The following is a 26,996-nucleotide window of genomic DNA, read 5'->3' as shown; positions in this document are numbered from 1 at the left end:
ACAAATAATTGTAAGAGCACATCAGTGAATAGGTAATCAATTCAAAAAGTTTTATTTTCCTGCCACAGCTGAACAGTTGTACAAAGATTTCAGTTTTACAGTGGTTCAAAGATCTTATCCCACAGCCCTGTCTCCTCTGAAGTAAAGGACTTTTCCAAAACCTCATGGTCCGTCTTAGTAAAATAGATCAACTTTTTATACACAATTTATGATATATATATGTATAATATACTTAAGAGGAGATGTTGCTCGTGTTAAAGCAGTTTCTTTGCAAGTCAAGTCAAGTTTCTATGGCGATAACGACATGCTATGTACCACAGGCTGAAACCATAACGTCAGCCAAGATGTGGATAATCTCTTAAATTTCCTTCCAGTTTGGTCGTACTGCAAGATTTAGAACAGCGGGAATGAAGTGCAAAGGTTTGAGAACCAAAAACAAGTTTTATGAAAAAGATGGAAACAAAGATCACATTAGTGAACAGCGTTTTACTAGAACCCCCCCCCCCTTTAATCATTCCTGTTGCTGTAGCAAAGACCCAGTTATTTGACATTACAGCTCTGACATAACATTTCATCATGATCTCTAAGACTTCAACATAAATCAAGAAGAGGAAGCTACTGGAGAGTTTGTGGGCAGAATGTCAAAAGCTCAAACCGGGAATGCATATTTAGAATTTCCGTTCCAAGTATAGACAAGACCCCTCATTCTTCCTATAATGCGGTAAGGCAAAGGAACGTCAAGAATTAGCAGCATTTCGTCATTAAAAAAAAAAAGATCAAATTAATGAGATTATTTCAAAATTAACATCAGAAGTAAATTAGTTTCCTTGCTCGTTCAGAATAAAGGGCGAACTCGGAAACAAGATTGCTGAGCTACCGCGTGCTCCTCGGACGCTGCTCACCTGCCTCGGTCGGACTGCGACAAGACAGAGGATTCCGGCTTTGACGGGGTAAACGCGTGAAAAGCAAAAAGGGGCAGGACTTGACGTCAGAGCAGATTTCTTTTTCTCTCAATTTGAACAGAAAGCAAAGATAGGAGAAGGAAACAAAGAATCACATTTTTATCTGTACAGCAATTAAATCTAAACAAAAGAAATCTGTAGTTTACACATTAATCCTCAGTGTTTTCATAATTTAACTTAAACTCCATGATACTCCAACGCTGCCCCAATAATAACCTCTAATTTTAAACACTATAGACACAGCAAAATATATTTTACATGACACCAACCTTTACTGTCGTCTTAATGCAACATCATGCACTGATGTCATCCCAGCTCTTGCTCTGATCCTGCTGTGTGAGGTCCAGATATAACGTCCCTGTGCTGATTCAGTCAATCTGATTACAGTATGTTCTACACAAACAACTTCAAGTATCACGACTGATCTCATTTATATCACTATAAGTTTCTCTCTCTCACACACACACACACACACACACTCAGATGAAACGCTCAATGCCCTCCATCGCTTCAGGGCACTCAGGGGTAGTTGGGGCTGTACACAGAACAAACATTATGGCCGAGTCTAAATGTGGTCAGAGAAAGAAAGACAATCTGTTCCCCCAGAGAGTCTTGTCGAGGGAAAAGTGAACTTTTCTCTGGAGATGCTTTTTTTAAAAAAATTTTTTAGGGGAGATCTTTGGGAGACGCCATCTTTGGGATGCGTGCTCTGCTGTAGCGGGCCGGACTGAGAGAGTCAAACCTCCAGGTGCTGCGAGTGCTTCCTTTGGATTCAGTCCGGCAGCTCTGTTGTTTCTCCAACTCTCACTCTGACCTCCTCCCTGCCTGTCTCTCTCTGGGTGCGGAATCATCTCGGCCTCACCGGGGGAAATCAGGCAACATCTGAAAACCAAAGAAACGGGGAAAAACACATCAGCTGCTGCGTGTTGGGTCACTCATGAAAACTTCAAATTCAAAAGTGTCCAAACTAATCTACATTACGAAACAGACAGAAAGCTAGTTAGTGAGGCACTAGCTTTCTGTCTGTTTCGTAATGTCGATTTCTTTTAGCTAAAATTTGAAGAGATACATCCTTCTTAACATTTTACTGTCACTTCCCACATACTTCAAGGGTTTGTTTACGATGGCATTGTTGTTACGCATTATGCCATCATCCACTAGAGGGCAGCATAGAATCGAGTTTCAGACAACAGGAGATTGTGATTTGATAAAGTCGCTCTTGAGGAAGAGGCCGAGGGAAGTAACACCATAGAGACACCTGAGTCTCTCCTAGAAAAGTGAAATCTCTTCCTTGTGTCTAATTTGTCTCGCTTGAGCTATTCGCTACAGTGCCACCCCCCCCCCACGATTTCCTGTGGGTACAGCTCTTCGTCTGTTTCATCCGTTTTCCGTAAGCTTTCAGAAAACAAAATGAACGTAGAGTACGGACACAAGGCTCCATACGTTTAAGAATCTAAAGTTGAGCAAAAATTTGCCTTTATAGTTTTAACAGGATGAGCAGCAGCTCTGCAACTATTCTCAGGTGCTGGATCAACACCAACACTAAGCAGCAAGTTTCAACGTTATCACAGTGAGAGTGGACAACAGTGACCCGACAAACAGATGGGAGACAAAGAAAAGGACCAGAAAGCAAAGCAGAAAGAGGATGTTTGTTGACCTGGTCCCTGCTGGGCTGATATTTCCTCTATTCCACTCAGAGGCTTTAGGAGACCGTTCTCCCTGAAGGCTATGACAGGAACTCTCTCCTCCAGCTGCTGCTGCTGCTCCTCTCCCTCAGGAGGAGACAACCTGGAATGTGAAGGCAGTACGATCACCTCCTCGAAATCTCCGTTCTCCCTGAGAAACAGAAACAGGGATGAAACAGAAATAAAATAGTGCACTTGTTTTTAAAGTTATTTGGCTTTATTTTTGACAGAAATAGAATAGAGTAGAGACTCGTAGCCGGCCTGGGATGAAATCCTGTTGCTCCATATTAATCATAGATAACAGTAATGTGACAAATGATATTATTATTAATTATATTTGTCGTGTTGCTGGCGTACAACCTGTGGTCAGGATGGCTCAGTGCTTCGGTGCTGGGGCTTGGGTTGGGCTCAGTTTGTTGACCGTTGCTGTTGTGTGTCGGTGTTGTCATCACTGCTGACGGAGCAGAAGAGGCTGATGATGAGAGACACAGCAGTCAGAAACACCATCATGGCAACAACTACAGATGTTACTCCAGCGTAGATGGAACTATTTATTTAAAGAATTTCTAAATTATAAAAATAAATATGGAAAGGTTTGATTATGGAAAAATCTGTTTTCACTGACCTGCACTGTCTCCATTCCTGCTCGGAATAACTTTCTAGAGGTGGGACGTGAGAAAAAGAGAATGGACACTCAACAACAACAAAGATTCTCCACAGTTTGTGAGAAGCCACATTTCTTCAAACCTTTACCTTCTCTGGTGCATCTGAACGTCTCGTTCTCTTCATAATCTCCTCCAGGCGCTGGGGATGAGAACAACAAAGATCTTTTACATTGTACACAAGGATTATTATGAAAACTGTGTGTGTGTGTGTGAGAACCTGCATCACCTTTTTTCTCTCCAGGCGTTCGGCCTCCTCTTTCTGAAAGTGTTTCTCTCTCTCCTGCCTCACTCGCTCTGCCTCCTCTCTCTGTCGAGACTCCTCTTCCTCTTTCTAACACACACAAACCAACACAAAAAACATGTTGTAGGATCAACAGATTTCTTGGGGGTGTTGTAACTTCACTTGTACCTTTTCTCTGACCTGTATCTGGAGTTTCTCTGCATCTTCTCTCTCTTTCTCAAGCCTCTCTTCATCTGCCTTCTTCTCTTCCTCCTCCTTCATTCTCCTCTCCTCCGCCTGCCGCTGAGACTCCTTTACTCGCTCCTCCGCTTTTCGGCGAGCCATCTCCTCCTTTGCTAACCTGTAACAGAAATGATTCAAAGTCAAGGATGCACATACACACAGCTTCAGTATCCTCCACTGGGAGATCATAGACATACTGTACCTGGCTTGCTCCTCCTGTAGCTTGCGCTGCTCTTCGTCTCTCTCCCTCTGCTCGCGGGCCAGCCGCCGGTTCTCAGCCAGGATACGACTCGCCTCCTCTGGATCTGTGGTGCCTGCTGAAAGTCTTTGCCCTGGAGGACTGGTTATGCTCTCTGGAAGACATAAATTAAGATTTGATCAGTGTGTATTTCAAAACGTTAACCATCCATGCTGCATGATAATGTGGATGTGAAAGTGGCTGAAGAGTAGCGACGGACCGCTGGAAACTGTTGGTGCCGTTGGCGGCTGCTCATTCGAGGTCCTGTTCTGACCCAGCGGCTGAGGTCGCGGCTGAGGAGGGCTGAGGACCTGTTCCTGCTCCTCTTCTTGGGGTTGGGCTCTTTTTGGTGTCGGGGAGTGGGGTCTCTCGTGTGAGATTCTGAAAGGCCGAAGGTTACCGGGGTCTTCTGCCCCCGGGGACTTAAGCAGCTTGGGGGTCGGAGGACGCCCTGGTGTCTTCTGTGGAGGCCTGTGCAGGAAGAAAAGCTGCAATTGTCTACACACTGATAACCATGGGTGAACATTGGACATTAGTCAAAGAATCACCAATTTTCACATACTGCCAGCCATCCTGTGTTGAGCCCGATCAAGGAGTTACACCTTCTTCCTGCTCTAAATAAGCTGGAACTACGATCTGTCACAAAACTGATTATGGTCCTTGTGCTGTAAGCAGTTATAAAAACAGTTCTCCTACCTGCCAGGAGAAGGTGCTGTCGTTTTACTGATCTTTTTGCCCGTAGAAGAGGAGCGTTTGCTGGGGGGGAAAATCACAATGGGGACCAGTGGGAGTGACAGGTTGCTCCAGGACTTCCTGACATGGTCACAGTGCTTTCGCTGCTGGTGCACAAGATGAAGAGGAAACAAATCATTATTTATTTTCACTCAATCAGGAGCCTGGTAAGCCACGACCATAACGTCACTGGAATAGCACATAAAGGAAATGTCATTAGCAACACACACTCAAAGTAATCAGGTGGTACAGACGGTGCTGAGACCCAGGTGCCCCAGTGACAGCAGCAGAAGATGATTAGTTAAAGGATTAGACTCAAAAAACCTTCCTTCAGCCGTGCATCACCGAGCCCGAGCCCAGAAAAATCTCTTACATCCATTAAAAATCAACTAATTCAGTCGGTGGATCATCATCAGGTTGTTATCTCCATTTTTCAATTTTTTATGATGGAAGTCTGACGTAAAGGGAACCAAACATTAGCACTGTGTGGACATCAACAGTCGTATAAAGATAAAAATCATTACACGACAAACATACAGCTTCATATGACTGGATTGTGTCTGGTGTGTCTGTGGGTCAGTGTGTGGGATAGTGCAGAAGATGCCCTCCTTCTAAGACCTTAATGGCATAAGCTGTGAGACAGCAGCAGACAGATGGACCGTGGATGCAGTGGCGTTTATCTAAGCGTGTGTCTGTGTACGTGCACGAGTGTGCGTTCAACAGATACGCTGATATATTGTGTCTGACTGATCTGGAACAGCATCATAAAATAAAGATGTGGAGAAAAATGTAGTGCATGACTTCTGTGCTTGAGCACAATATAAAAAACAAAGAAAAGGGTAACAGGAATATATATAAATATTTAATAGCAGCAATGAAGAAAAGAAAAGTTGAATGATCACAAAAACATCTAATTTAGTCACCAAACATATCAATTGTAACATCAATCACACAAACCTTGCTGTTGATATAGTGTTTCAATATATTGTAGTTCGTGTCTTGTATGTACATATAAATGAAAGGGATTTTTACTTCCGGAACCAGGCTGTTGAGCTCTATTTGTGCAGGTTAATGACCTGACCTACCTGTGTGGTTCCGGTCGTCCTCCGGCGTGGGGTGGTGGAGGAGGACGAGGCCGTCTCCCTGCTGAGGCTCCTCTCCTGGCTGCGGCAGTGAGGCAGCGGCTGCGCCTGCAGGGCCTTGAAGGACATGGAGCCCATGGGCTGGCAAGACACTGAGCGAGGACACACAGGCATGGCTATGGTGATGTACGGGGTGGGAGTTTGGGGTTTTGAGGACAGTAATGGATTGGGATGGTGCGAGGAGTCGTGAAACATCGGACAGGGTTCGATAAATGGCAGTAAAATAGTAGGAAGGAGAGGAAGGAGGGAGAAGGATGTCGGATGAATGAATAGAGAGAAGCAGAGGAGGTGTTGGGAAGACGAGCGCAGGTGTGAGAGGAATGAAGAAGTGGTGGAGGAAACAGAAGAAGAGAAAGAAGACGTCAGTGCTCCCGACTGGAAGAACAGGCTTTAAGAGAAGGATTTATAAGGGCTGAAAAATCTGATTAGACATTGAGACATAGAAATGCAACAACTTGTAAAGCAGAATACGTTTTTTTATGTTGCACATTTCCTGCTGTGAGACATCGACTTTGTTAATAGTATCTTTTTCAGACTGAATCACATTAAACTCAACACCACACACAGAACTGAGCAAACAGCCAAACACATGCAGCAGGTGCACCTTCACACACTGCGCACAATACAGACTGTTTAAATGTGTGCAGTAGAGAGGGGGAAAAAAGATAAGAGTGTGATTGTGTTGCCTGTGGGTCAGTGGGAGTGACGTTGCGGAGTATGTCAGCGTGAGAGGCAGAAATAAGAGTTCAACCAGAACATACAGGGTGCCTATGACGGCTGCGTATGTTGTCACACACAGAGCGTTCCTGCTCCTTGAAACAGGTACAGGATGTGATTCAAATAATTATGTTTGTGTCATATTCGATATTGAAACTGAGGTGATTGATCACTTTCACATTTTGCAATGAACTGTGTGCGGCACACAGAGAAAATAGTCGAGACTCTCGAGAAGATCAGCATGGCTTACAGCTTCTACAGCAGCGTGGGTGCTCTGACCTAATAACACGGGCGCCGAAATGAAAACCAAGACGTCCCGCGATGTACACGTGTCGCACATCCAGTAACGCCTGGGTGTCAGCCCAAGTCAAACCTAAACCTAACCCTAAAACCAAGTTTGAACTCTCAAATAGAACTTTGAAGATGTGCCATCCAAAATGTCCCCACAGTGACACACACGGGAAATAAAGATTGATATCAAGAGTGGAATACCTCCTAAATAGCTTATTTGATTACTTACCCCTATGTGCGTGTGTGTGTGAGCTTTGAGTGCCTGACACAGGCTGGTGAAGAAAGTTTCAGACGGTATAATGCTTTAAGACCCTCCAAATCTGATTAAACAGCCTAAATACTTTGAGCAGAGCTTTAAAGTGTTGTGTGTGTTCATGAACGTCCTCCGCTCACGACATGAGCCAGGAGGAGGGGTGTTTTGTGAGGGATGCGTATGTGTGTGTGTGTGTTACCTGCTTGATCTCCAGACAGACTCATGGCACTGCGACTGCGGGCCAGGTAGGAGTGTGTCGGCTGCTGCAGGCGGTTGACCACATTGCTTTCCCATGGCGTCAATGGAAGACGGCGGAGGCCTGAACACACACACACACACACACACACGTAATGTTTGAGGTTTGACGACAACTAAAGCTATTAACTGCCCACTGATTACCCTGAGAAATCAGTCACGGCAGATTATAAATGATGAGTTATTACTGTAGCTGCAGCGTCTTCCCTCGCATTGCACAGCAGTGAAGGCAAGCGCTTAAATGAAGTCGTAACCATGCACAACAGGCTGTTATGTTACACCTACACCTGCATGCACCACATTGTGAATTAGGAGCGGAAGCTAAGAGCCTGAAGTGGAGCCCCAACCAAGAGCAAACACAAAGGAGAGCATTCAAAATAAACAGGACAAGCTGCATCTGCATTTTCACTGCAAATGAATCTGGCAAATGATTCGAAAAGCACTGAAAGCTTTGATGCAAATAACTTATATTTGGCCATGCAGAGTGCTTGGTATCTGGGTGGGAAGGATGCAAAAATGAATTTAACCAGATTTTCCACTTAAAAGAGACAAAGGAGAGTTTATCAGGCAAAACATAGAGCATTGCTGGCGCTGATAATGAAGCAGAGATCAAGGTTGCAGGTTTCACAATGAGCAAAGATACAACTGGGCTGGAAACTGGGCAAAGGAATTTGATTTTGGGCCTTCATATGTGGCCCAGGACACATTTGTGTTCACACAGCGAAAAAGAATGTGGCCACATGCGTCCCCGACCACCTCCCAATGTGTTTTTTGTGATCGGAACTTAACACTGACCACTTGTGATCTGATCACTCAAGACGTATGTTAATACCAGGTCTGAATGGGGTCTACCATGCACCACCCAGTAACTGAGCGAGTTTCCCCCAGTGTCTGTCTGAGTGTGCCTCTGAGGTGTCTTTATCTACACGTCCCTGGAAATGTGGGTGCCGATCTTTTCAGCTGGGATGAAAATCGTTCCCACAAAAACAAAAAGATTATCCAACAGAGGATTAGAGAAAGGGGGTCACGCTAGAGGGGGAATTCTTGATCCCTCTGATGAAACACACAAGTGCAAACACATACACATACAGTACATTCTGCTAGCCGAGTTTGGACATTAAATATAATCTCAGATCACATCCTTCTGTAAGAGCAGGACGTCGAAATTCAAGGTTATTCAGACAAAACGTTATCCATTAAATGGCGCAGAACATTTCATTATCATCCATGTTTTCTTGATTTCACTCAGAGATTAGGCAGAGGACTTATTGTTTATTTATTTTTGGAATTCCTTGTGTTTCCAGCCCATGATCTTTTTGCTTTGTGACATAGTCCGATGCGTCTTAAATGAGGGACCGCGTTGCAAATAATTTCCCAGAAAACACCTGTGTCTCTGTGCGGGTTGGTCTTTCCTTGATGGAGGCGGAGTTTGGAGTGAGCTTTGTTAATGACAGGGGAGGAGGCTGTTCTCATCTGTAAACCTGTCAGCAACATACGAACATCAAAGGATACATGACAAACTGTTTGAATATCACTTCTAATGCATACATACTTAAGAGACAGACATTTTTAAATTAATGTTTAATATGAAGCTACAGTCGATTATCTGATGACCAGAGTTAAGATTTTGCTTGGCTCTGTCCAACAGTAACAAATCCCACCTACCAGAACCTCTAAAGTTCAATTATTAACATGTTATATTTCATCTGTTTATCGTGAATATTCACACTAAATTTGAAGAAATTCTCTCAAGGTGTTCTTGAGATATTTAGACTTAACAAGAGATAACCTGTGAATTTGTGGTGCTAGGCCAAATTGTTACTTTTGGACATAGCCAGGCTAGTTGTTTCCCCCTGTTTCTGGTCTTTATGTTAAGCTAAGCTAACTATCCACTGAATATACCTTCATATCGACCATACAGACACTGATCTTGTCATCTAATTCTTGGCAAGAAAGCAATAAGAGTAACCAGAAGAAAACAGTAATGAGTGGTTACAAGACGATAAATTAAGAGTCCAGCGTACAACAGACACAAACAATGGCACTAGATGCAGTCAAAGGCAGATAATCACGTGTGAATAATGTGAGGAATAACACAGGAGTTTTCATTACCTCGGTCTGGTGAGTGCAGGAGTGTGGCGGAGGAGTATGAGAGGCGCTTGGTGATCACAGGGTCTGCATGTTTGGATAAATTCATTGTGGACACTGACCGCCTGTCACCATCTAACAAAGGAGCAGCATAATGATATCAAATTAATGAAGGACTTAAAGACAGAGAGGAGAAAGAGAGCTGGAGACAGTTTTACTCTAGTCTAAGAGTTCTAGTTACGTCAGATGTGAAAAAACTACAAATATGTCACTAATAGGGATATTAAATATAATATTAAAACATGAATTAGTGCTCAATGGGTCTTTTTTAATCTAAAATGAGACTAAATGGTTTGAATGAATGAAGATGTGCTTTTGAAAACTTCAAGACAAACTGGTCTGCTACACGAAAAATAAAACACACACTAATCGTGCCATTCATATTGGCCTACATTTACACTAATGCCACTGTGCTGAAAAGTAGCCACCTAACACTAGCCAGCTAACCGACAGTGCTTTAATATTCACATTGGGAGGTCATTCCGTATCTGTGGTAGAGACTGAAAGCACTCTGCATGTGCTCCAGTCCAGCAAGGTCGAGTGGATAGAGGAAAGCCGACTCGACAAAACCTGGACCAGGAGGTGGGAGGACAATGGCAGAGAGACAAAGAGCGGAGAGGAGAGAGATCCGAGAGAAAGGGGGAGAAAGTGAGGCAGGCAGAGGTTGAGAATAAGGGAGAGACAGAGAGAGGGAGGGAGAGGCAGAGAGGTGGAGCAGGGTGTGAGTCAGCAGTAACAACAGAGCGCAGTGGATCTGAAAAGTTCAAATATAAACATGGCAGAACAATACTGACACGCAGAGGCAGGCAGTCATATTTACACAAGAGGCTCGCAGCCAGACATCAGGGAGATGAGATATCAACAGTGTTCACTAAAGCTGAAATTCTCACACCACATGAGTCCAAGAAACTCTAATGACTGTGGGAGAGGGATGTGAGTCTGTGCAGGTCATGTGTGTTAGTGTGTGATGTGTTTAAGTACCGGCCGGTGTGCTGGGAGTGTTTGTGCTCAGGGCCCCTCCCCACGACCAGCGGATGGGCTTCGGCCTGGTTCTCTGGCTCCTCTCCAGCGTCCGACGCATCACTGCCTCATGACGAACCTTCAGTCAGAAGATAAATGACATTATCAGCATTAAAAAACCAAAACACTGGAACAATTCTGGTCTGAATGGACATGTTTAGTCAACTGGGATGAGACTTGTTTTGTGTGAACAGTTGTAGCTGTACTTGGAAGTAATTACAATTAAAATGTAATTTGTATATGTCTATCTTAATCTGGAAATGTTACAGAATCCAGGAAGAGAAGACATTTTCTGGGCTGCTGTAATGTCCAAAATCTTTTGCTTTTAAATATCCTACAAGAAACAGTAAAAACAATCGTTCACAGACATACCTGTATTGACATCAGGTTTTATGTTTGCAGAAATGAAATGATGCAGAAAAGATTAATTGAAGTTTTATATATATATATATTATGATTGTATTTGGGTTTTCTTTTTATTTATAGAAGAAAAAGTATAAGGTTAAACTCTAACATATAACTAATCCAATTACATTTCTTTGTCACTGAGGTTTTATAACGACATCATTCGTTGCCAAATTTTTGTAATACATATATCTGCTAATATAATTATCTGAAATTTTTTACTTCGCTATCTGCCTCCAAAATCTTTATTCATAAATGTAAGAATTTAGCTACGCAAGTGCAAAAGCTTATCAAGATTAAGGGTAAAGAGTTTTTTGAAAGAATTTTATCACATTTTGCCTTTATTTCGTAAAACACTGAGGCCGAAGGAGACTGTGATCACATGATCGATCACTTGACCACAGGGACTCGATTTTTTAAAGATTTTTTCAAACTGTAAAGTTGTCGACTTGCACTGCGTCAGAATCATGTTGTGGGTTTCTGACTTATCAATGTCCCAGGGTTCATTAAATCAATGACCTAATTAAAGCCTGAATTCCAACTCACTGTAAAGTGAGACACTAACTACTGAATAAGAAGCCTGCAATTAATTTAATAAAACATTACTCATAAAGAAATCTCATACATAAATTTAAAAGAATTCAAAACGTCCCAACTTCTCACTGGAAACATTTAAAAAGTGTTTTAATGATTTTTTTTTAAGCCATGATATTTGCCACATGCTTTCCTCACCTCACCTCCATCCAGGACTTTTAGCCTTTGAAAATATTTGTATTTTATAGCTTGGACTATCAAAATCCAACCCACACTGAAGCTTTAAAACATTATGTCACAACACTACAGGTGACAACACAACACAGACATTAGGAAACTCCAGTCTATGACCTGGTGTGTGAGTAAAACAGGAAATAAGGGTGCAGACAGGATACAGCAGGAGAGTTCAAACTCCAACTCAGTAATGAAGGAAGTGGCACAGATCATGTAAATGTTTTACTAAAAATAGATATTCAGATATTTAGTGGCTTTTTCTTGAGGATATATTAGTAGAAGTTGGTGCATGACAGTATGTCAGACTCGGAGGTGTGTGTGTGTGTTTCTATGAGGCGTGGATGCACAGGTGTGTACATGACGTGTGTCAGTACCCTGTCCTCTTCCAGTTTCTGCCGTCGTTTCTCATCAACGGCAGCCCGTCTCTTGTCCTCCTTTACCCGCTGCTCCTCGAGCCTTCGCCTCCTCTCCTCCAGGTGCTTCTCATAGTGCTGCCGGGCTCGCTCCTCACGTGCCTGCCACTCCACCTCCTTGACAGCTGAGGCGTGACACCCCCACACAGTAGATAATGATTTGATGTACATGCATAAGTGCTCACATATGCTCACATCATAAAAACAGAAAGAAATCATACTAGTGCACACAATCACGTGCGCACACACACGCACATACACGCCAGATGAACACTAACACACACAGAGGCTTACAGCAGCAGTGTGATGGGTCAGCTGTAGATCATGTGACTCGGCTTTAGCTCTCAACACAAAGCAAATCCCTCTGCCCCTCAGCTGGGGCCAGAGGAATGACCACTGTACACAAACACACTAAAAACAGACAAACTGGCCATGATTCCCGAAAACTGCAGTATGTTGTTCACTTACACATACAAGAACACACTTTAAAAAAAAAAAAAAACTGTCCCTAAAAGTTGTCCAATGGCCTGACCCATTATCTAACATGGGTGCCATGGCAACGGGGGTGCTGGGCTTTGGCCAAGACTTTATGTAACAACCAGAGAAACAAGCATTTTGACCATAGCTAACAACCAAGTTTCCAAGTTCAGTCGTGAAAGTTCGCAGGAAAGACAAAAAAAGGAATGAGGGAGCATTTAAAACCCCCTTACACATTGTAAAGTCTAAACTCTGCCCCCCCCCCACCCCACACACACAAGGTGACAGAATACACACACCATTCTGTTTCTCACGCTCTTCCCGGCGCTCACGGGCCAACTTCTGTCTCTCGTCAATCTTGTTGAAGAGTAACGAGTCTGCAGCACAAACAACAATTAAACAGCAGAATAACAACAGTGTACACAGACTGGTGAAGACAGACAATCCTGGATTATGTCTAATTTTTACATGACAGACATATTTCCCTGTATACCAGCATGACTTACCCATTTTGGCAGCAGCATTGTTACTGGGGCTGTTGCCAATGGTTGTGTGACTTGGGGTTGGAGTGGGGATAGGGGTGGGAGTGTAGGTCTGCCCAGAGCCTGAGGAGCTCCGGCGGGTGGCTGATGACACTGTGCCATCCTCTGATCTATACTGGGAGTAAGAAGCTAGAGAGAAAGAGAACATAGAAAAGTGTCACTACAGGTAATTCAGCAGCATTTCCACAGGACAGTGTGCCCATAACAAACTGTGTCTTAAAATCAAATTAAAAAAGGAGCTGCTCCACAAAATGATTAAGCATATACAACATCACACAATGCCTTGAATGCATCGCATATACTGCTCAGCACACACACAGCATTTAAACAAGCCTATTCTCCAGCACACTACACAGTATCCATGGTGTACTTTACACCAGTTAAAAACACCATATAGCTATATTCCATATTTCTGGTGCCAATTTTGGGTGAAAATCTTTTTTTGGCATATCTATTTTATTCAGAGAACAGAGCAAACAGTTTGAAAATGTCTCTCCAACTACACGTCTGTTTTGTTTTAATGAGACTACACACAAAAATCCCTGTTTCTCTATGTCTTTAAGGCAATATATTTGTATATTTAGTGACCTAGACTTCAGAGTTGAGGAAGTCAATGTGTGTATATCCAGGCAAAATATATACAGGTGCAACACAAAAAGGTTTCGAATACAAGGTTTACAAAAGAGTAAATCTGCACACACTTAATCTGCCAATAAATACTTTTACTTTCTCGTGAATGTAATGTGATGTCAGGGTGACCTTGATCTTTGAAAATCTTATAATTTTATCTTTGAGTCCAGTAAAAGTTTGTGAAAAATATAATGAAATTCCCACTGGGTGTTCGGAATATATTACATTCACAAGAACGTAAGTGGCCTTGAACTTTGACCACCAAAATCTAATCAGTTCATTGTTGAGTCCAAGTGAATGTCTTTGCCAAATGGTGTTCCTGCATTCACAAGAATGGGACAGACAGACGAAAACATAATGCCTCTGTCCTCGACTGTCGCCAGTGTGAAGGCATTTGAACAGCACGCAATGAAAAGAGAAGCTGCACATGACAAATGATAGAGACGTAGAAAGGAGGTCTGCATGCCGTATTTTCTATATTTCCAAGCTCTGCAGTTTATTCTGACAGGAAACTAAATGTAGTGAAACTATATATATCACGTATTCTCAAGTGCTCCCGGTGTGTTGCCTTGTTTCCAGTCAGCTCAGAGCTAAAGCTATTGATTAATAGCACCATCAGGCTCAGGATGACTCAGCACTTTCAGGTCAGCCTCCTGGACACAGACGCACATGCAGCTTAACTTTGGGCTTGATGCAGAAACAGATGGGCCTGTCTGAAATGTGCCAAAATGAAAACATGCACAAGCCTTTGTGCTTTGGGGAGGAGGCTGGCTTAATTATTCAAGGACCTAGGGACAAAAAGTATTATGGTGGCAAATGTTAAAGAGAATTTTGTGACAGCTAAATAAATCAGGCATGCAGCAACATACATGATCCATTATACACAGGGTTGGATACTAGCTGCTCTTTTTACAGTGAGGAGTGAGAGGGATTTGAGTCTCCACTGAGACCACTGTGTCCTAGAATGTTGAAGACCAAATTAAACCAGTTCCTCTGACCTAGACTAAACTGACAAACTGAAACAGATCAACTTTACCTGAAATAGCACCAGGCACACACCCTCATCTACATTTTTCTGTCACTTTGTTTCTACATGGCATCTTTATCTCTTTGCTGTTATGTTAGCTCAGTTGGGTAACTAACGATGCTTCTGGAAGAGACGAACAAAGAACAGGTAACATACCCAGTGCTACAAGTTGACTCTCTTGAGCCTTAATGAACGCACTTGGGTGCACTTTGCATTTAAACGTGACAGAAAAAGGACAGTTTCAGTGAGTAGGAGTAATTATCAGAGTACGATGACACTTGGTGTGGGACGTATTTAACAGCAAGTGAACAGTCACTTCTTGAAGTTGATTTGTTGGAAGCAAGAAAAATTGGGCAAGCATAAGAATCTGAAGGACTTTGACGAGAGTCAAACTGTGTCAGAACTTCTCCAAAATGACAGGTCTTGTGCAGTGTTCCTAATATGCAGTTTCCAGCAACTACCAACAGTAGTCCAAGGAAGGACGGCCCATTAATTGGCTCAGTGATTAACCTGGAGGGCAAAGGCTAGATCCTCGTCATCGGAGGAGCAAGTGCAACTTACATTGCTGAACACAGCTATGGTAGAAAGCTGCAAGGACGCAGTGTATCACAGTTTGCTGTATGTAAGGCTCTGTAACCACAGACCAGTCAGTGGGCCCATGCTGATCCCTGTATATCACTAAAAGTGCTTATAATGGGCACAAGAGTCAGAACTGAACCATGGAGCAATGGAAGAGGATTGTTTGGTCTGATGAAACCCGTTTTCTTTTACCTCACATGGATGGTTAGGTGTGTGTGTGCATTGTTTACCTGAGGAAGAGATGGCATCATGATGTTTTATGGGAAGAGGGGAGGATGTTGGAGGAAGTTTGATGATCTGGGATATGTTTTGCTGGTAAACCTCGGGTCCTGGCATTCATGTGAATGTTACTTTGACATGTTTCACCATCCTAATCGTGATTCTCCATAGTGAGACACGAAACGAATGCTAGGAAAGAGAACCCTTTCTGGGACAAGTCAAATGAATGGACTGTCCCAACCTGCAAATTGACCTCACTTAAAAGGATCTGATGCTAATGTCTTGGTGGAACAGGAAACCTTCAGATGTCTTATTGAGTCTGTGTCTTTCCAGGTCAGAAGTGTTATGGTGGCATGAAGGGGACCCACAAAATATTAGGCAGGTGATATATAATGTATCAGTGTATAAAAACTAAAAAGAAGTTACTTCTAATAACAGAATTCACTAGGAACAGATAAAGGTCTATGATGGACCAAAGACTTTAAAAAAAAAGATTTGTTAACTCAAGATCTACTTCCTAGCTTATCCCTGGATTTCAATGTATTTCATTGCCTTCATTGTTGCATGCGGAGCTTGTTCCGTAATGGAGATTTTGTGAGAAAGGTGCGATCATTTGAATTCGTGGTTTGTGAAGTTTACAGAAAATAAATCCAAACTGTCGGTGCTGCCTCCACCCAAACACATTCAGATGTCACAAAGGACACGCTGGACAAAGACGTGAGGTCATAGCTGCAGAGGTATTGCATGTCACAGACTGTGGGACAGCCACAGAGGAGTTTAATCAAGTATTAACAAAACTATCCAGCCTCAGGTGCACCGGCCTTGGAACAGGTTTCATAATGGCTATTGTTAAAACAGGCATGGTTCGGCTGGGCCAGGTTACAATAATGTCTAGTCTGTCTATTCCTTCACCTAAAATCATTCTCAAACAAAAGATTAGCTCACGAGAGAGGATTCAGATAATGTCCTGCAGCCAAAAATCTGAAGTTGGAATTTGTGAATGGGCTTTAGATCAAGTACTGTAACAGTATAAATGAAATTAACTCTGAATGAGAGTCAAATGGACATTAATTAAAAAGACAAAATGGGGAGCTCATTTCATGCTACTTAACGTCTGAAGAGTGATGTAGAAGACGCTCTGACAGGCTGAGAGGGAAACTACACAATAAGCCAGGGACGACAGGCTGAGAGCAGAACCACTTCATTTAATTCCACTGCTTGAACTGAAGCACCTCAATGAAAAGAGAAACTCAAGCCACACAAAGAAGAAACTATTTCCTTCCTTTAAAAAAATCCAGACACAAAAGCACAAAGAAGAAGAGGAGAACAAGATGGAGGGAAGTAATGAGTGATGGAGAGGAAGAAAAGAAAAAAGCAGTAAAATGTTTTATGATTGATAAAAAAAAGTTTAAATAGCCACTTCCACAGTAACTGGCGGTAAAGATTCTTGTAGGAAACTTGGAGCAGAAAGCAGTAATGTGATACATTGACAAAAAACAGTAATAAACAGGTGTGTGTATTATGTGTAAATACAGTGCAGTAGGTCAGTGCAATATAAAAAGTGACCCATATTCACATTACCCATATTTGTCACTTTATAACAGCCAGATGTTAACTTTTCAAAATATTTGCACATTTGATGCATGCTGAATTCTGATATAAAGCATTATATGTGAGTTATAGGATGTCAAATGATGCCGTGTCAGGTCTGATGACTTGTGTGTATCATGCATTCTGTGACCAGCATGTGGTTGTTTTAGAAAAGTTGCACATAATCATGATTTCTTTATCTTAAGGGCAGATTGTGCAGAAGAGTAGAAAAGACTCGGCTTTATTAACACAGCGTATTCCAGGTGGGACTGTTACGTCTTTTTCCCAACTCACTGTTTGGTATAAAGGGTGCAAACACGGAATGGGACAGACATTGTTGTTCTATCTTCACGCCAGCAAGGGACATGGCCACAGAGTCGGATCGATGTCTGTGTTAAAAGGGAATGATGGTGATGGTGGCACAGACGACGCTGTTGTGTTAGTATTGCCTCTGATTCCAGAGCACTGGTCGGCGTTACAAATCACACACACACACACACACACACACACACACACACACACACACCGGTGCAACGATATGCCAACTTGTTTGTGTCAGTGTAAACAAGCAAACAGCATAAATATGGGTCTACTTAAAGGCAATGGTCTTTGCATAAACATGGGATACTCAATCCTGTGCACATATGCACATACTACATCAAAATAAAGATGAAAATTCCCAGACATCACAACTCATTAATAACACAACAGCCATCCCAGCTTAGTTCTTCACATGCGGCACTTAACTTAAAAGCAAGTCTGTGGACATAGAGCCCGTTTTAGCTTTGCATATCCCAGACACAGCAGTTACTGGAAGTTTACTCTGCATATAGGCAATCAAAGGGCATCCTGCAACTCAGATGAGGCTGTTTGCACATCTGGACTGCAATCGTTAAGCTATGGGGTTACATGACAGAGAAATGAAGAAAAGAAAAAAAAGAAATACAGATCGGAGGATACTTCACAAACCCTGAAACATGCAGGAATCTTAAATCGAGTGGAAATTCATATCACAGTCATGCAGCAGGAAAGAAGTACCCGTGTATTTATGTCCACAGTTCCATACAGTTCACACAATCCCTCAAATTGTCTAGTGCAGCAGCCAAAAAGGGGTCACTGGCCTCGTTTCATTTTTCTACATCGTCCCTTCTTCTTTCGCCCTCTCATCTGTTCCTACATCATGTTTTCACAGGCAATATAGCAGCGATATGACAAATGATACATTCAGTGTTGATCAGTGCAGTTTGCACAAGGTGTCCAACTGAACTAATTCAAATTAATTTACATAGGAGTGTCACCTATGAATACACCCTGTGACCTATGAGGTTTCCACCGTTTAATGTGTTTGTTTTATTCCTGGTGCAGTTTTGTCTGCATCTCACAGACTGACCCATCTGTTGTAGAGGTCATTAAACAACAAACCTTGAATGGCAGCGAGTATATTTGCTCATGTGCACTAGACAACTGTTTAAGAGCCTTTGCAAACAAACCAATGCCAATTTAATTTGGTGTATAGTGTATATAGATCCTAATGATGAAATATAAAATCTACCTCCAAAGACCCTGAGCACCTTTTTGCCATGTTTGCACACATTTCCAAAAAACAAAAAAGCGAAGAGCTCATTTGAATGAAAGAAGCAGACAAACTCCAAAGCAATAGAAAGAAGATATGTTTTTCAAGGACAGATTGAAAATACAGCAACGGCTTTAAGGTCAAATCCCTACTGGGTTAACAATGTAGGTCTTGTAAAGTGTAAAATGATTTTAATCTCATGGTAACTGTCTTTTCAAATCCAGTGTGCTAGAGTACAAAGCAAAAGCAAAAACAAAACTATCCTGATACCTACATACTGGAGCACACCTGTGTTCATTGTCACCCTGCATTCTGTTCAATCACTGTTGATTCACCATGTCTCAGCACAAGTCATTACCTGGATTTTGGTTCATGATTCCAAGAGAGTCAATCCCAGGATGGGACCTGCTGAACCTCCGGCTAGTGTCCCACTCCAAGAATCAATGTTCCTACTTCCTGACAACATCCTACACAACGCGAGATAAGATCAAATCCAAAGTCCATGGTGCAGTGAGGAGTGGGTGGTGAAGGGAATAGCAAAAGACGAAATTCCACCAAAACCGAAAAAGTGACCACCCAAAGCTCAACTGTTTCCAGAGTAAAAGGGAAAGCAGCGAGGGAATAGGAGGCAGTGGTCAGTTGTTGTCGGTGTCACTGTTGTTGAGAGCCGACTTAGTGTGAGCCAGGTTGTGGTCTCTCCAACCCCCATCCTTTTGTCAGTGTGTGTGCATGTATACGTGTGTGTGTGCGCGCGCGTGTGTGTGTGTGTGTGTGTGTGTGTGTGTGTGTAAAAGAGACAGAGAGTGAGACATAGAGAGAGTGAGACTGTTTAATCTGGCCCTCCCTCCCCTCATGCTAGTGTGTGTGTGTGTATGTGTGTATGTGTGTGTGTGTGTGTGTGCACGCTCCCCACCCCCAATCTATCTGCATTCATTGGGAGTCAGATTAAATGGTCAGAGTTAGCGATTAATGCTGTGCTGTCCGGGCCAGTGGGTAGCAGGCAAGCAAGCTGTGTGTCTCCTCCTGCCTCCTCTGCAGCCTGAGAGGATTAGCCGCTGCTAATGCTAAGCTAAACGCTAAGCTCCGGCCAGCAGAGGCCCTACAGGCCTAGATAACAGGTGCAAGAGGGGTGGCTGCTACTTTATGACACATCCGTCTGTGTTCGTTGCACATGACACTTCAAAGTTTCAGTTCAGATCCTTGTGGGAATGTCTGGTGTCTTCACTCACTTCTGACAACAGGTTTTTACAAAAAAAGGGCCATAAATGATAGAAACTGCTGACATCCTATATTGAAAATTTGTAACTTTGGGATATTTTTAAGAAGTTGTACTGTTAATGAAAAAAAGTGTTTATGAACCTTTGATATGATAAACAATATTGATATAAATTTAGAGTTTGCTTCCCAAATAGATTTGAGAGGACAAATTTAGAGAATAAGGACAAATACAAATAACTTAACAACAAATTTCATTAAAAACTCAATTTGATCCATATGATTGAAATCATTTATCAACAAAAACATTTTACACCTTTAAAAGCTCAAAAGAAGTCCTTTGATTTAAATCAATCAATCTGTTATATGAGCTTAAGCTTCTGATATAACTTCAAAGAGAGAAAAGCATACAAATGAAAGGTTCATGAAAGAAATAATCATCAAAATTTCACTTGAATCAAATCTTCCAAGCACAGCAGTAAAACAGCATTACTGAGGATATAGGTTTTCTGTTTTCATAGCAGCAGAGTTCTGTCCAGTCAGGTTCCTGACACCAGGTATCCTTGGAAATATGCCACAGCTCCAAGGTTTTAAATAAATTAAGGAAAAAGTAAATGGATAAATGACAACAGAGAAACTTAAACACAAGCTGTAAGATTCCTGAAGTTCCATTCAAAAGAACGAAGACGATGAGAGAGGAGTTAAAAGTGAATGTGCTTTTTTTTATCCCTGCAGTGACTGCAGACACTCGCTTACCAGTTGACTGACTGATCTCCTTACTGATGCATTAAAACCACACACACGTGTGAGGCGGACTGCACCTTCACTCATCTGCTGCCCTTGTGTTGACCTAATCTTGACCTGTCAGCTACTTTCCGCACGCACGCACGCACAGTGCTTTCTCATCAGACCTGTCAGCCACCTGTCTTTGGATGGCTGAACATCCTCTGCAACTGCAAACCATACACACATATACAAACAGCAAGCGAACAAATACACACACAGACACACAGACACACACACACAGATATGGCATGTAATACAATAATTTCCTTACTATTCAACACATTCACTAAAGCTGTTAACAAACACACACACGCTCCACAATTTCAGATCAGGCTTAATTGTCCACTGCTGTGACTCTCCAGAGAAACATCCCAGTAGCCTCTCTGTCCCAGATAATACACTCACTCAATCACTCACTAACACACACACACACACACACACACACACACACACCAATAGCTTCGACAGCACAAATTACTCGAACCTCACAAATTCATCTTTCAGTTTCCCTCTCCGTACCTTTTTTCTTCCTTCTGCAAGCATCTCTCCGCTTCTGTCCCTCGTCTTCCTCAGTGATGGTGAAAAGTGCGGGGATGGCCGAGCGGCTGCCTCCCTTCCTCAGCTTCCACTTGCCCTGCGAGCACCCGCCTGTACCTCCTCCTTGTCCTCTTCTTTTACTCTCTGGCATCACCCACCCTGTTGCTAACCCTCGAGCCCCTGGCTAACTCACCCAGCCCCCTGCCCATGGCACCCTGCACTCATTGGGTGGATGGGTTAGGGGGGGCTGCAGGTCTGTGATGGACCACAGAGGATGGTGGAGGACGAGGTCACCCCTAAAAGCCTTCCTGTCAGTGAAGATGCAGAGTGCCACGGGCTAATAGCTGACGCTAACAGCTAATTTCCAGGCTGCACACTGCAGCCCTGTCTGTGACAGCAGGAAGGAGACAGAGAGGAAGAGAGAAAGGGAGGATGGAAAGAAAAGAAGGAGATATAGAAGAAATAGATGATGAAAATGTGGTAGATGGCAGAAAATGATGATGAACAAAGAATTAAGTACAGTGTGATGTTCAAGAAAGGAGTTTGAATGAGACAAACAGAAGCTCACTGTGCCATATCCTCAGTGCCTGCGATGGCAGTGCCAGGCATGGTGAAAAGAGTGAAAGATTGAGAGAGAGAGAGAGAGAGAGAGAGAGAGAGAGAGAGAGAGAGAGAGAGAGAGAGAGAGAGAGAGAGAGTGCGACAGAGTCTGAGGATGAGCTACTGTAGTCTGGCTTAGAAAAGAAGACTTAATCCACAGGACTGGCTCGGGCCGAGAGCTGGAAGGATTGTACCTTTCCTGACTCCCTCACTCCTCAGGAGATGCTGCTGCTGCTGCTGCTGCTGCTTCTGTCACTACTGTTGCTGCAGCAGCCCCCCCCGCCCTCTAATCCCTGCTCGACGCTCGCTTGCTAGATCTTTTCTGTAACTGCAAACTTGTCCAAAGAATTGCATCACACATGCACGGGCTGTACAGTAAATGCACAAACGCAGACATAGACTTTAGACAGAGGGCTGCAGGGTTGTTAAAATATTCAGTGAGAATTCAGCAGTGGAAGCTGAGCCGGTACCAGTGACAGGTTTCCCTAACAACAGCAGCACATGGGCCAGTGACGCAGTGGGAGAGTGGAAGCCAGAGAGCAGAGGACACACGCTTTAATGAGAGGACACACACACACACACACAACTGGAGCAGCATCTGTAGAAGGGGTGTGTTCATCGAGCAGCACATGGTATATGTCTCCACCCCATCCCTCTCTTAAAGAGCCACCACAGCTGTATATAAAGCTGTATATAATATAAAAAACCTTCAGTGTATGTCTGACTGGTCTTTGCTAAGACAGAGGGACACAAATATAACATGAGTGAAGCAGAAGCAGCATTTTCAGTACACTCTGACGAACTAGAAGATTTAAGAGGTCTTAATGTCTGACTATATACTTGTATCAGTCTATATATGCATACATATATGTTTATTTCAATATTTCTTTATAAACAATGCAGAAATACACTTTACATCTTCCTGTGCCACCGCACTTCACTCAAGTACATCTCTCTACCTGTTATATTCCCCCTGAAGTAAAGGGGTTTTATTGTATTTTATACTTTTCACTCTTGTCATTTTGACTATCTGCTGCTGTAAGTGTTTCCCAGGTATGGGATCAATAAAGTTTTTATCTTATCTAATGTCAGTCTATACTTCATACAGATAATTAATCAATTTATCATAGACATAATTTACAATTTAATTCATGGTGGAAATCATCAATCTTCAGTTGCAGCCCTTTGCTACTATAGTACTCTGAGTTATGTTTTACTTTCATTTCAAGTATGTGCAAAACATTACAGTGGATATTAAAGATAAAGACCCTGGTAAAGACATAAACAAGGCAGCCGCCATGGCAAGGAGGGAGAATTAAAAAGAGGAAGTTATCACACTTTTTGGAGGCCTTATTATTGAAGGCCTGTTCAACTACAACGAAAACACCAGCCTGAATAACCTTTGCTAGTGGTGTGTGCTTGCATCTGCTTATCTCACATCTACCAAAGCAAATACACACAGAGATTAAACAACCTGTATGACAGCTTGAAATCTAATAGCGTCTTAGAGGCTGCGGCTCAAAACATCAGAGTGACAAAATGACACAACGAGTGTTGGGCACCTTTGCTCAAACACAAGACAGGTGAACACCATGGAGCTGGCCTTACAGTAACTTTTGCAAACAAGCAGTCTGAGTTTTCTAATAATAATTATCAGAGATATTTAATATATAAAGCTCCTCAGGACAAGACTTGCTGCCTCATCTCCTCAGGGAGCACGTGTTGTACAAACACATATTCACCAAAGAGCAATCTGATCTTTGTCCCTGCAGGACAGAGTAATCCTACACCCAGACTTTAACCGGATAGGCTGGGCAACACGCCCTTCTCACACCTATTGAGTGTGTGTGTGAGAGACACAGATATATGGGAACGAATTAACTATTGTGACCACAGTTACGTTTAGAAATAATAAATCTGAATCTACAGGTAAACAGCTGTATTCGTCATTTTGTCAGCTCCAGCAGGTGATTATCAGAAACAATGAAACTATTGCAGTTGCAGGATTTAGTGTGGAGTTATTTTGGCATCTTTAAGATTTGAACAATACTACTACTCCTTTTGCATCCTCACACTCTTTATATAGCATTGTATTTGATTTGATTTATATTGAGCTCTATTCTATTGAAATGTATCTTTTTATTCAATTTCTATATATTTTTCTTTTACATTTTCTGTGACATTGCTCTTATTGCTGAGCTGACCTGTCCGTATCGTCCTACACTTTTCATCGTGTTCATTTACATATGACAAATATAACTTGAAACTCAACACACTGATAGTGCTTATTGATCTAGTACCTAAACTGTACTCTTATTGGTTATTTTTCTTAACATAAAATGAAACAGAAATAACATAGCTTTCTCATACTATAAGCAGAGAAGCTAATTGAAACAGCACTGTCTTGGCTATATGTGATTATTTACATGTTAATTAGATAACGCATTTCCACAGCATTTTTATAGTGCATTAGTTTGCCTTCAGGCCACAAACCACTAAATCAATCGGAGCCCCGAGTTACCTGGAATTAATTTCTCAATGACTGCTTTTATGATACAATTCCGGATGGATTTAATGGCCGCATAACAATCATCTGCCTAATGGTCACTTTTAATCATTAACCCATGTTTGTATCATATAGTTAACTGTGTGTGGGCAACTACAAAGTTGAAAAATGGGTAGAAGACATATCATCAGCGCAATATAGTGGTCTTCACCGGGTTCAGTCCCAGTACCTTGTGGGGACAAGATAACCCAACAGAGGGGTCCACCCAACACCGTCACGTCACCAGAGCAGCCCAGTACAGTCAAGAAAGCTGTACCTCTCCACTAGAGTGAGGGACAGCCAAACAGCCCTCCAGGATGGGTACTATTATCATCATGGCAGGTGAACAGAGGCTGCAGGTAAGGCAAGTACAACTGTGAATACCGACAGGACAGCTGCAACAAGGAGCAGAGCACTGGATGGCTCAGTACGGAGAACATCTCAAGGGTGTCTCCGCTGAAGAAAAGAAATGGCTGTAGGCCAGATGTCGGCAGGGTGAAATGATAGATGTGTAAACGTTGTCTGTCATTAAAATGAGGGCAAATTGAAGAAGAATAAAAAGGTAAACATCCTGTTTGAAAGGAGTCGGAACAAAGTGCAATAGATTTGACACCTGACAACTTGCTGTCAGTAGAAAACCAGTTGTGGAATTCATTAGTCAGCTGATGGGCAAGGAGATAATAAACTTGTTTTGCCTTGTGGGAGAAGTATTTTTACGCAGGCACATTGCGGGACGATCACAGAATGTACTGTAGGATACGGTGATCACAACACATAAGCCAGAGTCATTGTTGTGCAGTGAGTGGATTGTGCATCTTGTAGAGCTCACTGCAGCATGGGAACATGAGATAAATAATTCATTTGAAAGGAAGTTGTACCGATACAAAGCGAGCGACAGGATTGTGAAGCCTGAAATCACAATGTGATAGAAAATGGATGCTGAGAGTTTGCAGCAGTGGAAAATATTGGACGTACAGACTAGATATCAAGGCTTTCATGGGGAAACTGAAGGAGGGTGATAATGGGGGGGGATAGAAAGAGACAAATGGTGACCCTGGAGAGAAGCTGCAACCTGGTGTGAAAATGTATCTGAAACTGCGCTAGAAACAATGTGAAGGTAACAATACGAGTTCCGCTCACATCAATGACTTCCACTATGAATCCCTTTAAAAAAAAGTGTTATGAGCATATTTCCCAACCTGCAATTTACAAAATTCTCCAACAGAGCGTCTAATACCAACAAGGGTGTGAGGTTATTTACCACATAATAAACTATTTTGGGCTTTGCCATCTGGACACCCACAGCACTGATGAACATTTTAGTGTTTCATAAGCCACCACCATTAAGCTTTGAGAATTAACCATAGAAATGAACACATTACATCAGAAATAAGCAGGCTGTAGCACTGAAGTGAGCATCAACAGTTTACGGCCCGATGTAAAACATCTGCTAACTGAGGAGTGGCCACAGATGAAACGTGCAAACATGCTTCAAATGTTGAGCCCGGTTATAATGAACTACAAAATATGTTTGTTTGTTTTTTCCCCATCTATGCTAAAAAAATACTTAACTATTCTTATTTCTATGATTTTTCCAACACCTCTGGCAATATTGATTTGATGGTTTGTCCCATAACAATGATCGTGATGTAAATAATCAACACACATACAAATATAATAAATAGCAATAGTAATAAAATTAATATGAAATTAATTTCATAAATATTGACATAAGCTAAACTAAAGAAACTCCATTTTACTTTCACATTTATTTTACAATGTCAGTGAAGCTATATGAGTTGTCATTATTAGTCATTTACCCTGTAAATGTGCAGATTGTGACCCAGGTCATGTGGTGTTGTAGAAAAGTTGAGGACAACACAGATATATTATATAAAAAAGTCAAAGCCATTAACCAAACTAGCTGCTGTCCCCCTGAGCCCGTTCTGCTTCCATTCACCTGTCACTTCAGGAGAAGGACAAAATGTCAGCAACAGGTGTTTTGTCTGAGGAGCTCGTTCACATCCACCATCAACCGCAGCGAAGTAAAACGTACTAAATGTTCAGTTTACGCAACAGGTCGTGTTTAATGGACGTGAAAGAACCGGTTGGGTGAGTCGGTGGAAAGTTAATCCCATTCCCGTGACCGACACACCGGCTCCGGGGACTTTGAGTTTCTCGGTAACTCCGCCGTTCAAACACGGACACAACCAACACGGAGCACGGATAAAAGCCCGCATCGTTAAAATGGAGCTGGGTGCTGTTTAAAAAGCAGTTAAAAAGTTTCCTTACAGGGAGAAGAACTCACCTTGAGAGTCGGGAGAAGATGCGTCGCTGCCGTCCAGGTCCGCCATTTCTCCTGACGTCAGCTGAGAGGGATCAGAGGCAGGAACCGGAGCGACCTGCCGCCGCCGCCGGACTGATCCCTCCAGCTCAGCCCGGGGCCGGACACCCTCCCCCGGACAGGTGGGGGTGAGGACACCGGCTGACGTGCAAGCTAACATGCTAACATGCTAACA

General features: G+C 42.6%; 1 protein-coding gene across 12 annotated transcripts; it reads right to left on the bottom strand.

The window, feature by feature from the left end:
- Positions 1-29: 29 nt before the first annotated feature.
- map7b (microtubule-associated protein 7b) lies at positions 30-26,996 on the bottom strand. Of its 12 annotated transcripts, none has more exons than XM_035143963.2 (20): positions 26,786-26,996; positions 13,141-13,305; positions 12,934-13,011; positions 12,119-12,282; positions 10,533-10,650; positions 10,020-10,121; positions 9,516-9,626; positions 8,789-8,884; positions 7,348-7,467; positions 5,831-6,003; positions 4,710-4,852; positions 4,234-4,484; positions 3,978-4,128; positions 3,734-3,893; positions 3,539-3,643; positions 3,401-3,451; positions 3,273-3,306; positions 3,008-3,119; positions 2,620-2,798; positions 30-1,844 (listed from the first exon to the last, which is right to left on the bottom strand). In XM_035143963.2, the coding sequence occupies exons 1-20, from the start codon at positions 26,979-26,981 to the stop codon at positions 1,834-1,836; spliced, it is 2,520 nt and encodes an 839-aa protein (XP_034999854.2). In that variant the 5' UTR covers positions 26,982-26,996; the 3' UTR covers positions 30-1,833. The 12 variants fall into 12 exon arrangements, with proteins under 12 accessions (XP_034999854.2, XP_034999855.2, XP_034999856.2 ...); XM_035143964.2 differs by having other exon boundaries at positions 4,710-4,849; XM_035143965.2 differs by having other exon boundaries at positions 5,831-5,979.

This window comes from Hippoglossus stenolepis, chromosome 20, assembly GCF_022539355.2.
Source record: "Hippoglossus stenolepis isolate QCI-W04-F060 chromosome 20, HSTE1.2, whole genome shotgun sequence".
In the NCBI taxonomy this organism is placed as follows: Eukaryota; Metazoa; Chordata; class Actinopteri; order Pleuronectiformes; family Pleuronectidae; genus Hippoglossus; species Hippoglossus stenolepis.
Note: the sequence above shows the minus strand (reverse complement) of the source record. Positions and strands in the feature narration are given on the sequence as shown.